The sequence below is a fragment of the Pagrus major genome, chromosome 16, assembly GCF_040436345.1.
Source record: "Pagrus major chromosome 16, Pma_NU_1.0".
Taxonomy (NCBI): Eukaryota; Metazoa; Chordata; class Actinopteri; order Spariformes; family Sparidae; genus Pagrus; species Pagrus major.
Window position 1 is genome coordinate 10,331,936 of NC_133230.1, and position 14,098 is coordinate 10,346,033.

At 38.9% G+C, this 14,098-nt stretch overlaps 3 protein-coding genes across 3 annotated transcripts; 2 read left to right on the forward strand and 1 right to left on the reverse strand.

Moving 5' to 3' along the window:
* Positions 1-802: 802 nt before the first annotated feature.
* On the reverse strand, positions 803-4,467 carry psmb12 (proteasome 20S subunit beta 12). Its single transcript, XM_073483062.1, has 6 exons — positions 4,387-4,467; positions 3,895-3,965; positions 2,556-2,687; positions 2,043-2,172; positions 1,799-1,943; positions 803-1,241 (listed from the first exon to the last, which is right to left on the reverse strand). Exons 1-6 carry the CDS (start codon positions 4,432-4,434, stop codon positions 1,114-1,116), a joined length of 654 nt encoding a protein of 217 aa, XP_073339163.1. The 5' UTR covers positions 4,435-4,467; the 3' UTR covers positions 803-1,113.
* A 46-nt stretch (positions 4,468-4,513) lies between these two features.
* Positions 4,514-7,807, forward strand: psmb13a (proteasome 20S subunit beta 13a). The gene is made up of 8 exons (XM_073483061.1): positions 4,514-4,594; positions 4,841-4,928; positions 5,497-5,594; positions 5,735-5,875; positions 6,356-6,471; positions 6,708-6,766; positions 7,031-7,182; positions 7,387-7,807. Exons 1-8 carry the CDS (start codon positions 4,533-4,535, stop codon positions 7,496-7,498), a joined length of 828 nt encoding a protein of 275 aa, XP_073339162.1. The 5' UTR covers positions 4,514-4,532; the 3' UTR covers positions 7,499-7,807.
* A 302-nt stretch (positions 7,808-8,109) lies between these two features.
* Positions 8,110-13,213, forward strand: psmb8a (proteasome 20S subunit beta 8A). The gene is made up of 6 exons (XM_073483060.1): positions 8,110-8,581; positions 8,876-9,017; positions 10,117-10,228; positions 10,703-10,832; positions 11,606-11,810; positions 12,697-13,213. The coding sequence occupies exons 1-6, from the start codon at positions 8,432-8,434 to the stop codon at positions 12,783-12,785; spliced, it is 828 nt and encodes a 275-aa protein (XP_073339161.1). The 5' UTR covers positions 8,110-8,431; the 3' UTR covers positions 12,786-13,213.
* The last annotated feature ends 885 nt before the right edge of the window (positions 13,214-14,098 follow it).

The window sequence follows — 14,098 nt, forward strand, 5'->3', positions numbered from 1 at the left end:
CTGAAAACAAGCTGCTCTCAGCGGAAAATAAGCCCCAGAACACTAATTGAAGATAGAAAGGTGGCAGGGTCCGCCACATACAAACAACATAAAACAGTATGAAATTGTGTTGTCCTTTAATTTCAGTTTATTCAGTCATGAAAACAAACAGTTTGTTTATTTAGTTTGTTTAGGCATTAAAAAAATCAGCCAATGAAGATCTTTCTCTTCTGATTAACATTTATTCCCCAAAGCTACAAAGTGCTCCTTTAATTGTGCATTTAACCTTTTGCTGATACAACAATAATGTTCCCAAAAGTCATACATGAGTAAATCTAAATATAATTTGTCAAAGATATTAATTTGTTTAACATGAAAAATCACCTATACAAAATTACTTTGTTAAAAAGTCTTAAAGTATCTGATATTATTTTTTTAATGTTTATTTGTAAAGGGACAAGTACGTAGTATAACCTGCCACACACTACAGCAATACATAAAGTTAAAGACACCATAAAACACAAAGCACCAGATCATTAGTGAGTACATTACTGATCCCTCTTCAGAAACTGTTTGTGTTTACAATGATCCCAGTCATAAATGTGTTTAAGTATCAAAAGTACAAGTTAATTATAGACATATATACGTGTATATATATTGTAATACTGTATATATATTGTATATATAATATATCTATTGTAATACTCTGTTTATGCACTATAAATGATAAGAGCCTTAAAATGATATGGACCAACAGCAACAACAGTAATTCACAGAACACATCACACATTTTTAAGCACAGAACTCAAATAATGAAAGAACATTTAAATTTTGGAAAATATTTATTTCAATTTCACATATTTCCTCACAAGAAAACTACACAAAACATGCTGTTTGGATGCAAAAAAGGCAAGGAAACCCTCTTGTGATGTAAATTACTGTGTTTACGACAGTGGAATGATTATGATTTTGTAAAAACGAGCCTGCATCTGTTTTTACACCTCTGTTTCAACATTCATTTTCTCATTGAAATACAGTTAACTCATTTTTCATGTGTCTGACATCAAGTCTGAGTGATAAAACTGTGGCTCTGGGATTAAAAAAAAAAAAAAGTCATCGGTTGTTCAAATGCTGTCACTCATCATGGAACTTTGGCAGCTTGTTACCAGGCACCACCACATGCTCCACCCCCGTTTCCGTGATCACCACCAGGTGAGCCAAGCCCCCGCTGACGTTGTCTCTGCCCATGGCCAGAGCAAGAGCTGTGAGCACAGACAGAGGGATGAAGCAAAGGGAGGGCAGAGGAGGAGCAAAGACAAACAGGAAGAACAAGCAAGAGGAATATAGGTCAAGTTGAACAAGCACAGTTTTTCATATTTATACAGCTTCAAACTGCAACTATTACCACCAACAAGCATTGAATTGTGACTGAAAAATGATTTTCATGTAAATCTTTTGCTTAATTGCAGATCCTTGGATTTTGATGTGTAAGAACATAAACGTCCTCTCAGTCTGAACTTTTTCCTATAAATATTAATCTAACGTCTCATTTCAGGTCACATTTCTATATTTAGGCCACTTACATTTCTTCCATGACTAAACAAAACTCTTAAAAGTTCTTGAAATCCTTGTCAAACTCTTATTTTACATTTTGTAATGATTACTAACCCAACAAAGATTTGCAGAGCATGAATACTTATCTCGATTACACCCTTCATTCATAATCATAGATCTTCCTGGAATTAAAAGCCAACTTCCTAACAAAATAAATACAAACTTATTGAAGTATGGGTACAGATGTAAAATGATCGAATAGTACCATTAGTGGCAAACTGTAGGCATTCCTCTCTGCTCATGTTGGGTTTGTATTTGGCATCAACGTAACCGTAGATGTAAGTGCTGCCTGAGCCGCCGATGGTAACAGGCTGACTGACTAACATCCCACCTAGAGACACGACGTACACCTGTAAAAAGACGGAGAATATCAGTAATGCAGTCAACTGGACTTACTATCATCATCGCTACTTCTCTGATGTTTAACTGTTTTTACAACCATTTCCTACCTGTGGCCCTTTCTTCCTGTCCCAGCCTGCTGTGATGAAGCCGGCCTGTAGTTCGTCTTTGTTTTTGTAACACAGATCTTTCAGCACAGATGCTGCTGATATCACCAGAGGAGGCGTCTCCATCTGGATACTATGGATTGGGGGGGGGATCAGAAAAGATCAGAGAGAGTCAAAATTTAAAGTCTGTGCTGTTGGATATAGATTATATGGATGGATTGGATTTTGGATTATTTGCTATAGGTGAAGAATCAATGTTGTGTTTACTGTATGTGTGAGACAGTTGTACCACTTTCAGGATTAGTTTGCATTACATAACTTGTAAGGATTCATGAAGGAGTAAAAGCCAGGCGGAAATTTGGAGGAAATTAAATAAAAGTGGGTTTAATAAAATACTATTTCAAAGTGAAATGTGATGTGAAAACATGCTCTTTCTACATACTTGTGTAATACGTATGTGTCAATATGTTTAAGTGTGTGTGTGTGTGTGTGTGTGTGTGTGTGTGTGTGTGTCACCTGTGGAACGACAGGTGGAACTTTGCAGCCTTGGTGACGGCCTGAGCATCTGCGAGCGAGCCTGCCATGCAGCAGAAGATCTGGTCGTGAACCTGAATCACCTTGTTGATGGTCTTAGACGATACATATTCTCTGAAGAGAGACAAAGAAAGGATGAACAAACTCTCAGACCACACACACATTTGGTTCTTTGTGTTATCATTAAACTAATGAGCTCATCATAATACAGGAATCAGGTCCCACACATGCTCCTAAATGTATCATGCAGTTATGCAGCATTCAACATTCAGCCAGTTAATACACAACTCAATATTTCAGGGAATTTCAGCTTGTGCTGTGTGAGTTTTTAACTAACTTGTTTGCAGCACTGAATAATAGCCGAATCAGTGAAGTATTCATTTTAACTAAAGGTCCTATTTGTAAGAATTCCCAACTCATCAAATACCGACGCTTTGGGATTGGGTAGGTGGGGTCGGCTGCCATCCTGAAGAGTCAGTATTTGACGAGTTGGGAATGAGAATCCAAATTATTATTATTTTTTTTTTACAAATAGGACCTTTAAAAGTAGCAAAACCAAACTTTAAAAGTTATTATAAGTAGGGGTCCTGCATTAAATGCTACATAAGAAAAAGTAAAGCGTTTCAAATGTAAAAGTAGTGAATGCAGGAAAACAGCCATTGTGAGTGTTTTATTAGGATTAGATTATTATTATTAATGTAAGGAGCCTTTTACTGTTGCAGGTCGAGCTGGATCTTATTTCAATTGCTTTATATACTGTTGGGTTATTTAATCTATAACAATGCATTTTATAAGGTATTACATGTTCCTCTGAATTGTTTAGCGGAAGCATAAAAGTAGCATTATACGGAAATACTCAAGTGCAAGTACATCAAATTTGTACTTAAGTACAGTACAGTTACTTTCCACAAGTAAGCTTAATAGAGCAATACATTAAAAATACATAAAAACTGAGGCAGTTTTAAAGTTTATGTAAAATGTAGTTTTTACTGAATTGCTGCATAATGTAAATGGTAACTGGAGCTGAGAAGTTGCCATGTTCCCTAAAACACTTTATTATTAGTAAATGATGCGCATGACATGAAAAATACCAAAACTCTGATTTTTTCATTTGTAAACTTGCAGGCTGTTGGCTGACATAACTGATACACTTGTAACATATTTACTGAGTTTAATACATCTTTCAATGCTTCTGTAGTGAAAAATCATCCAGCAGAGTTTTGTTTCTGTGTTTCAACTTGAATTTGTGGATTTTATCTTTGTCATGAACGTGCACAACAATACAGGGAACTTCAGTGTCGTCTGAGCAGAGTATCCTCACCCTCCGATGGAAGCCCTGGAATCTGACCCAATCACGACCCCTCCATCAAAAATGGCAGCCAGGATGGTGGTCTGAGGGAGGAGAGGGGAGGCAGAAGAGTGTGTTAGTGTTATTCTGCATCACAGGTTTACTTTTTCCTCATGCCTTCCTGTTCATTCATGCCGACTGAGCACTGCTATGAATTCTGGGATATAGAGTTCTATGAAGGCATGGTTTTTCAGAGGATATAACTTGAAAATGAAAGTGTAGCCAGAGCTGTTTTATGTAGAAATGTGACGAATAAACTTAGTCAGGGCCAACATTAACTAATCACTGATAATAAAACACGTGGAATGTCGAGTCGATGTTATTTCATTGTGTGTTACGTGAATATTCAGGTATAGCATCACCTGCTTCTCCGCAAAATCGGTTATCGCTCATTTTACGCGTAAAGGCGCGTAAAGGTGCTGCATCAGTAGATAAAGATACGAGTGATCTGCCGGATTTACTCACCCCTGTGCTGACTCCTTTGACTTGAGAGCCCGTGTAGTGTTTCTCCATTTTCACTCCAAAATCGAAAGAGACGAAGGAGAGGTGACGCTCCAAACAGCGACCTCAGGCGCACGGAGACGCACAGAGAGGACGCAGTCACATCCAGTATGGCGCTATCAAATGTCCTCGAAACTCCTGCAGCAGGGTTTAATTTCGACAACGCAGCGAGGTATGAGCTTCCTTTTAAGTTTTCTCAGCAGCAGACTGTTTCAGCTATGACATGAAAATGATATAAAACTGTTAGTGACGCTGAGCTTTTATCGCTATCAAAAGTGAAAGTAACTTTTTCCTGCTTGTTTATCGGTTTAATCAATTAAACGATATAATGATGATGTGTTCACGGTTATTTCAACTATAAATATAAATTCATCACTTGACCCTCCCCCTGTTCCCTCTCCTCACTCCCCCTCTCTAGGAATGCTGCATTAGAGGGTCTTTTTGAAAGAGGACAAGCGCCTAAACCTCTGAAAACTGGCACCACGATAGCAGGAGTGGTGTTCAAGGCGAGTATGAAGCTGTTTAAACTGCACTGATAAAAACATTAATAAACCTACACCAAAGTAACTTATCTTATATGGTTCTGTAGTTGTGAGCACAGAAGGCGTCTCCCTCCTGTAAACAGCACTCCAGTTGTTTTGTAAAGTCCAGAAGACAATAACCCAACATGAACATGATGACAACAAGTACAAACACACATACTGTGTATTTGGTAGTTCCTTGTTTTAAAAATGTTGCTGTTAAACAGGCTGAGACAAAAGGCTAAGAAATGCAGTCTTTATAAGTCCCTATTTGCACTTGCATTGCCACAATCCTTGTTATCCATGTTAAAATGTGTGTCGAACCCCTGGAGGGCTAGCTCTCTTATAGTGTAGGCTACTGAGGATCCTAAAAAACTAATAAACTGCTGGTTACTGGGTAGCTCCACTGGACCAACTGAGACCTCAATGCATTGCCCAAGGGTAGTTAAAAGGAGCTCTATGGAGCTGTTGTTGTGATGCATGTCAGGCACATAAATAGAACTTTTGTAATAAATGTGGTTACTAATATCCCAATTCGTCTGTGTTGGTGCAGGATGGGGTGGTGCTGGGCGCAGACACGAGAGCCACCTCCAGTGAAGTGGTGGCCGACAAGATGTGTGCAAAGATCCATTACATTGCTCCGAATATATAGTAAGTCTCATTCATGCTACTATAACCACAAGCGGCGAAGTCCACCTTATGAGTCTATGATGACCAATGACTTCCCAATTCCCTTTTACATCTTTTCCATCCTCTTTTCTGTCTTTTTATTCCTCTCTTTCCCTCCCTAGTTGTTGTGGAGCAGGAACAGCAGCAGATACAGAGAAGACCACAGAGCTTCTTTCATCCAACCTCGCCATCTTCTCTCTGAACAGCGGGAGGAACCCTCGTGTCATCATGGCCGTCAACATACTGCAAGATATGCTGTACAGGTTTGTGTAACACACGGACATGAACCTGTATCTACAACAATTCCTGTCTTACTGCCTCATCACAGCAAAAAAGCTACAACTTCTGTCAGGAAAAGAAACTACAGCTCCTACCTTCAAAATGTGTCTAAGTGATCTCATAATACATTACACTTGGAAGGATGAGATATGTTTTAAGCAGCGGACTCCCGTATTACAATATGATTTGCCAATCCCTCATATCATAACTGACACACAGAAGTTCCTGAGCTGTAGTTATTTGAGCTGTTTTATCTTACATACTGTATACTATTGTATACACATACAAAATATGCATTCATATTATCTTTGTTATCTTCTTTGTTTATTTATTCTGTATGTTTCTCTAATTTGCTTTATATCAATAAATGTGCTTGAATATGATATTGTAATGCATATTTTGGCTCAATAAAAAAACTGTGGTGATCGTCAGACATCCTGTGTTCTGATCTCTGTGCTCCTCAGGTACCACGGCCAAATTGGTGCCAGTCTTATACTGGGAGGAGTAGACTGCACTGGGAACCACCTGTACACAGTGGGGCCATACGGGAGTGTAAATGAGGTGCCTTACCTTGCAATGGGTATGTGACGTAACACAGTGCGTTGGCGGCGCTGTTACTGTGCCAGTTTTTTGTTTTGTTTTTTTGTCAGTGAAGCTTCTTTGCTGCTCTTTTTTGTCCTTTTGGTTGAGTCGACTGTTACTGCTCAGGTTATTTACTTCACTCTTGATCTTGATAAATAACATTATATATTATATATATATTATATTATACTACATCCAGTCCGTTTCATTCGACTTTACTTTGTGTCCGTGCAGGATCTGGAGATCTGGCTGCTCTTGGGATTCTTGAGGATGGGTTCAAACTGGACCTGGAGGTACGCTACGTGTACAACTGTTAAATACTGTGACGATGATTGTCGGTCGATCATTTAGGCATGCTCACAAAATTATTTCACTTCCTTTTGGGCATCTTCTATTGAATAAGCAGTATAGTGCAGTGTAGGCCAAAGAAGCCTCTGGGTGTTTGGGAATTGCTGCAGATGGATTTTAAAACCTGCCTCTGTCTTCTCCTTCATGTTCTGTATGTATCTGTTTACCCTTCTCACCATCATTACCCTGATTTCTCCAAACTCTCTCAGCTGGAGGAGGCGAAGGAGCTGGTGCGAGTTGCAATCCATGCGGGCATCATGAGTGACCTCGGCTCAGGCAACAACATCGATATGTGTGTCATCACCAGAGAAGGAGTGGACTACATCAGACCCTACCAGGAGTCAGAGTTCAAAGACAACAGGTAGGCCAGTGGGGGTATGAGTTTATTCAACATCTACTCTCTGGGTTTTATGGAGGATAATAAAGATTAGAATAAACAACCAAATATGATTTATTCTTTAAACTAACAATGTTTAATGTGTGTCAGGAAGTGTCACCAATACAAAAACACAGTGAATCTCTATTAAAATGTAACAATCTCTCTATATCTCTTCTTCTCTTCTAGGAAAATTAAATACAGATATCGTCCAGGCACAACACCTGTTATGACAGAGAAAGTAGTCCCCTTAAAGGTGGAGGTGGTACAGGAGAGCGTGCAGCAGATGGATACAGCCTGAGCCGCGGTGCACAATCACACCACATAAACACCAAAACACTTACCAGTAAAAGGAAAAGGATTAAATTTCATTACATTGTTATTAACTAGATTTTAAAGGAACGTAGTGAAACATCTCAGACTTTTAATTTTCATTGTCCTCATGGTTTGTACGCTGCTGCTCTGCTTCACTGTACTGTGGAATAGTTCAGAAACTACATTACTGCCGCTCTACAGTTAACAGGAAGACTGTTATCACGCCACAATGAGAAGATTGCAACATGTTTTTACAATAATGGAATAATAAAAAATAATCATTGATTAAATGTTTTGTCTGACTCCTGCCTGATTTATTTGCAAGTTTTGTAATTATTTAGGCTGCTACTTATGGTAACAGATTAAAGAAAACAACGGCTTACAGGCTGCTTCAAGTGATGTTGGTTTATACATAATATTATAAAACTGCATTATAAAATGTGTTTTCACACTCTTGAAATATGCTAACAGGCATCAGTACTGCAGCCTAATTTAATTCTGCGGGCTTCCACAAACCTGTGTGGTTCATTTCTGCCTAGAGACGGATGATGAGGAAAAATACAGCGCTCTCCTATTGGTTTATCCCGCTTTAGCCACTTTTTTTAATTTAAGATGAATATCATGGAGGTTTTTTGTAGTCTTGTTTCTCTAATGTTGATAAGTTAACTTTTTGTTTACAAAAAACAGTCAGGAAAGGCCAGATTATTAGTTGCGCATCGTTTTTGTGTGGCTGAACATTTCTGAATCGTAATTTTGGCCAAATATAAAACTTTGAAACTCTTTCACTTTCGTATTCTCTGTCACGCACAAGGAAATTAGCTATCTGCGACGCTTTGCCATTCAGCTTCGTCATTTTGGAAAACCTAACACCTGAACAGCTGAATATAAACACAAGATAGTTCATCCACTTTAATACAGAATGGCTCTTTTCGACGTGAGCGGTTTTAAAGATTATTCTGAGCTCCGCAGGCAGATTCTTCCTGTGGGGAAGACGCACCTCGTCGACCGGACCAACCACTACAATTTCGGGGCCAAAACCCAAGAGTTTGCAGTACCTCTGGGTGTAGACGTGAGTATCGTGAGTTTTGGTAAGAAATGAATATACTCGGTCTTATCCGGTAAACCTGCCACAAGCATGACGCGTCAGACGCGGTGTGGGTCAAGTTATTTTACGCGTCTGTGGTTTTCAGTGTTTGGTGCGTGTTTGCTTCCTGACATACAATATGCATTAATCTTAACTATCAGAAGTTACTGTCAGAGAGAATTAGGTTATGATGGATATTTGAGTTTCATGTTCTCTTGCAAACACACACAAAGAGCGCTATTACACATCACTCAGATGCCTTCTCTGATTTCATTTTAGCCGTCAGGGTTTATCAAGTCCTGCAACCGTGACGGAGGTGTGTGTATAGAGCTGAACCACGGCACGACCACCCTGGCCTTCAAGTTCAGACATGGAGTCATCGTGGCTGTGGACTCCAGAGCATCAGCTGGACGTTACCTAGGTAAATACACACATGTGGGAAAGTGTGCAAATGTGTTTTCTCTCTACCAGATCTGAAAAAGGTTAGAAAAGCCTGGCAGGTATTAGCTTCTGTGAATGAAAGACAGGAGATAGAGAGTGACATGACCCAGTTAGCAATATTTTCTGGCGCCAATTAAAAAGACCCTCTGATCACTCAAGGAACAAAGGTCTCAAACAGGTGTGCAGCTTTGAAATGTCACATTTAGAGACCATGTGACAAAGGTGCAGCTACTGTGTGCTGCTTCATAGTGTTGACACTCAAAACCCTCGAGATTAATTTGTCATTATGCAAGACAAGATTGCATACTGAAATATCTGTTGTAATTACTGTATAATAAGATACGCACACAAAATCATGTTATGACCGGCTCACAGGCTGTAACAAAAGAGAGAGATGTGTGCAGAACAATACAATAACAATATTAAACCTTTTTTTTATTAAAAATGTATTCAATGAATGGTTATATTAACAGTGAGGTGTGGCTGTCTGAGACAGTTTTGTGCGGGTGACTGAATGCAGTTGTCAATGTTTGCAGCATGTTGTCAGTGCAATACACAAAGTAACTAATATCTATAGAGGAAAGAAACAACAGGGCATGGTGCAGGATGGAGAGGCTGAACGACAGACTGACTGACGAGCTGAACACTGGCGTCTGGGCAGGAGGGCTTAAGTAGCTAAGAAAACTGGCTCGGTGTTCCCAGTTAACTTTGTTGAGACCTGGAAGACACATAAAAACACATAGTATCTACAGCCCACAGGACCAGGCTCTGGGGCTGTCACAATAACTATACAGACTGATTAATCAAGTCAGAAAAATAAACTATTTATGATGAAGGGTTGAGGATGAGTTCAGGAGTCTCACAGCCTGAGGAAAGAAGCTGTTCAGAAGATACTTCTGTATCTTTTGCCAGATGGCAGCAGGGTTTCAGATGTGGCTGGGGTGGGTGTTGTCTTTTCGTATCCTTTGGGTTCTGCACAGAAGCCTCGCCTTACTGAAATCACTGATGCTCGACAGACGGGTACCAATGATGCTCTGGATGATAATCTTTGTTAACAAATGTCTCCGTTCCATTCGCAGCATCCAATGACGTCAACAAGGTCATAGAGATCAACCCCTACCTGCTGGGCACCATGTCGGGCAGCGCTGCAGACTGCCAGTACTGGGAGAGACTCCTGGCCAAAGAATGCAGGTCCGTCATGCAGTGTTTTGAATACTGGTCCCATTGTCTGTCAAACTCTTTTTAATCATTCAGCTTTGTTTTTATCTTTGTATCTGTGGTTTTGGTGAGTTATTGCTTGCAGGCAGTTGTGTTAGGAAGTTGGATGCATATCTGATTGATTTATCATCAATCAGATAAAAAAAAAAACTGGAGAAAGCTTTGTGAATTAGTTTGTTTTATTTGAGTGACGCAAAGAGGTTCAGTGGTTAGACTGTGAGTTCACAATAAGAAGGTCCTAGACGGGCTGACTGGGGCCTTCCTATGTTGGGTTCATGTGAGGTCATGTACATGCACATGTAACTAATTATTATAACTTATAACAGTATTGTTTTCAGTGCTGTCATGCTACAAGGTTAGGACAACCTGGATTACCTGCAGGGCTGATTGATTTGTTAACTGATTTCCAAGTGAATTGATTGGTATCTTCTCTTATTATTCATCCAGGCTGTACAGGCTGAGGAACAACCACAGGATCTCTGTGGCTGCTGCCTCCAAGCTGCTGTCCAACATGATGCTGGGTTACAGAGGCATGGGCCTCTCTATGGGGAGCATGATCTGTGGATGGGACAAAGAGGTGAGCTGTGGGTGTGTTGGTGGACGAGAAGTCACTTTACTCATAGTTTTATGGCCTTCATCATAGTCAAAAGTATTGAAATATAGACACGTACAACATGTATATCAAGTTGGGATATTAGACTGCACTTAGCAACCAATCAACAAATAGAGATCAAAACAGGAGAGCAGTAAAGACTGTAAAAAATGTTTGTTGTTCTATAATCAATTAATTGTTTGAGTAATTTTCCAAGCAAAATGTCAAACATTTGCTGGTTCCAGCTTCTTATAAGATAAGGATTTGCTGTTTTCTTTGTCATTTATGACAATAAAACAGAGTCAAAAGACAAACGGAGAAATTTGAAGACGTCACTTCGGGCTCTGGGAAATTGTGATGAGCATTTTTCATTTTTAACAATTTACAGACTTAACGATAATTAGATTATTAGATTATTAGTTGCCCTATTAACAATATATCACACCGAGAACAAGCACATAGAACAACAACATATTTAGATATTGACTACATATCAATATGATATATAACAGGTACCATGTTGTTCCAGCTGGCCTATATCTCAAAATGTACACATTAAAGTATTACTTCTTTAACGAGTCAGACAATTAGAAGATGAAAGTGTACACTAAAGGATGGAGCAGCTCATTAAATGTGAAACATTACCCAAAAAGACAGCAGTAATGTCACACCTTAATCTGGAAGCAGTGTGTTATTATTAGTACAACGGTGCCCTGTGAATAAAATAATGCTGACCATATAATGACTGTGTTCTCCAGGGCCCTGGTCTGTACTACGTGGACGATAATGGGACGCGTCTGTCTGGTCGTATGTTCTCCACCGGCTGTGGTAGCAGTTTCGCCTACGGTGTGATGGACAGCGGTTACCGGGAAGACATGACGGTGGAGGAGGCGTATGAGCTGGGCCGTCGGGGCATCGTTCACGCTACACACAGGGATGCTTACTCTGGAGGAGTGGTGAACAGTGAGTAAACTCTGAGAATGTTCCTACATTTTGATTTTGATTTAGCATATTTTATTTCTTGTATCTCTCTCTAAAATATTCTTTTTGGTCACACCAGTAATTGGTTGATCAGTCAGTTTAGTCCGGTCCACACTGAAGTCTTGTTGGATGAATAGGGCCATGACATTTTTGCAGATGTTCCCATAAGATGAATCCTAAATGACTTGTCCGAAAGCACCATCATGATGCTGACATTTGTGTTTTTATTGAAATATCGCAACAAGTTTCAGATGGATTGCCATGAAATGTGGTTGAGATATTTACGTCCCCCTCAGGATGAATTGTTATCACTTTGGTGATCCTCTCACTGTTCATCTATCACAATCATAAAACCTTCAAATCCAACGACATTTACATCATTCTCAACTGCACTCTGTGTTTAGTGGTAATTATTTATTTATTAGTTTTATAGTTTTAGACACACTTAGAACATGGAAGTTAACAGACGTTTAAACAAAATAAATACATAAATATTAGTAATGATAATAAAATGAAATAATCCAAAAAACAATCAACATAATAATCTCAACACATACAGCCTCTCCGACAAACCGAAACCACACATGTCTCTGTTACAAGTGCACAAAACTAACAAAAAATAAACAAAGTAAAGAGTCTAATCATAACAAAACAAAGAAAAACTAAACTGGGCTTTGTGTTAAACCACAACTAGCTTCATGTCTGGCTGGGCAGCATTAGTTATTAATAACTAATTAGTTAAAAATAACTAGATTGAGCAAAGACATTGTGTTTTAGAAGATTGTCATTTTTTTCTTCATGTGTACATTAGTGGGAATATATGTTTTTGTGTGTTCATGTCTGTGTTTTATTTGTGTGTTTGTCTCAGTGTACCACATGCAGGAGGATGGCTGGATAAAGGTGTGTAAGGAAGACGTATCAGAGCTGATCCACCGCTACAGGAAGGGAATGTTCTGATTTTGACCCCTCAACGCACATCAGCTCTCTGAACATGGTCCAATGATTTGTGTCTTTCCAAAGTGATGTAACTTTTTTGTCAACTATTTCAATATATTTTCTCAAAAGTATATTCAGATAGTTCACATTTGTGAAATGAATGAATCTCTTTTGTCTCACAGCAGAGTGTGTAAGGTCTATGTCTGATTTTGGAACGAAAATAATTTTACAATACTACTTACAACTATTTTTTTTCCCTACATATGAACCTGAACTTTGCAGGATCAAATTGTCATCGTTGAAGTTGCTCAGATGTTGGTTTGGTTATTGTTTGTTGTATTATGTAACAATGATACTCTACATGGTTCAGTGTGGTAATTTGTGGTTTGTCGACACCCTGTTAAGATCTTACAACACAGAGATCCAAATAAAGGCTGTTGTTCATCTCACTGCTGGGTCCTGTCGTTATTTACCTGAACTGATACATGATGTTGCATTTTGACATAAAGTGTCGGGTAAAACATTCATAAGTGTGAAGTATGTCGCTGAAATGAGAAGAATTAGACCTTTTTTAAACAAAGTAAAAAAATATGTTGTGGATAATGTGTGTGGATAATATTTTTTCACTTGTGTGGTTGAGTCATGACATTTGACACATTTTCAATGCTGTTTTCTATATTGATCTTTAGAGGACATGTTGAAGATGCATCACCTGATTGTAACAGAATGTTTTAATTATTGCTGGGCGTCTTCTAAAACGTGACCATAATCATACCGGATGTGCCAAACCTTTTCTCCAGATGGTAAAATGGCAAAAATCTGTCCAAATCTGTCCAAACCTGTCCGGTGAGACGTCTAAAGCTAGTCAGTATTACTGATAACTGGTGTCACAGTATGTGACATGAAGAAACTGGGTGATATAAATATAGCCTTTGTATTTGTTTGTATGATTTATTATACATTTATAGCTTCAAATAGGAGGGTTAGGGTTATAGGCTGGTGATACAACATGAAGAATAACATTTCACGTAGAATATCAAACTTAGCTGTGATGTCATCTGTAACCATGCAGAACTCAGCAACACAGGTTTCGCCCATGAAGGTATTGGTCTTCATTTAAAAAGGTGGTCAATCAACCTGATCTTTAAAGAGGATCTGTTTGTTTTCTTGCCCTCAAATTACCCTTTGAAGGTCACAGAAGGCCATCAGTTCAATAATGTAAAAATCCAAGGATATTTTTGGCAACATGACGTCAAAATACTCATAAAATGTTACCAAAGCTATGTTAGCCACAAGATAAATAGTAGATGAGTGCATCTCTTAGTGGCTTTTTA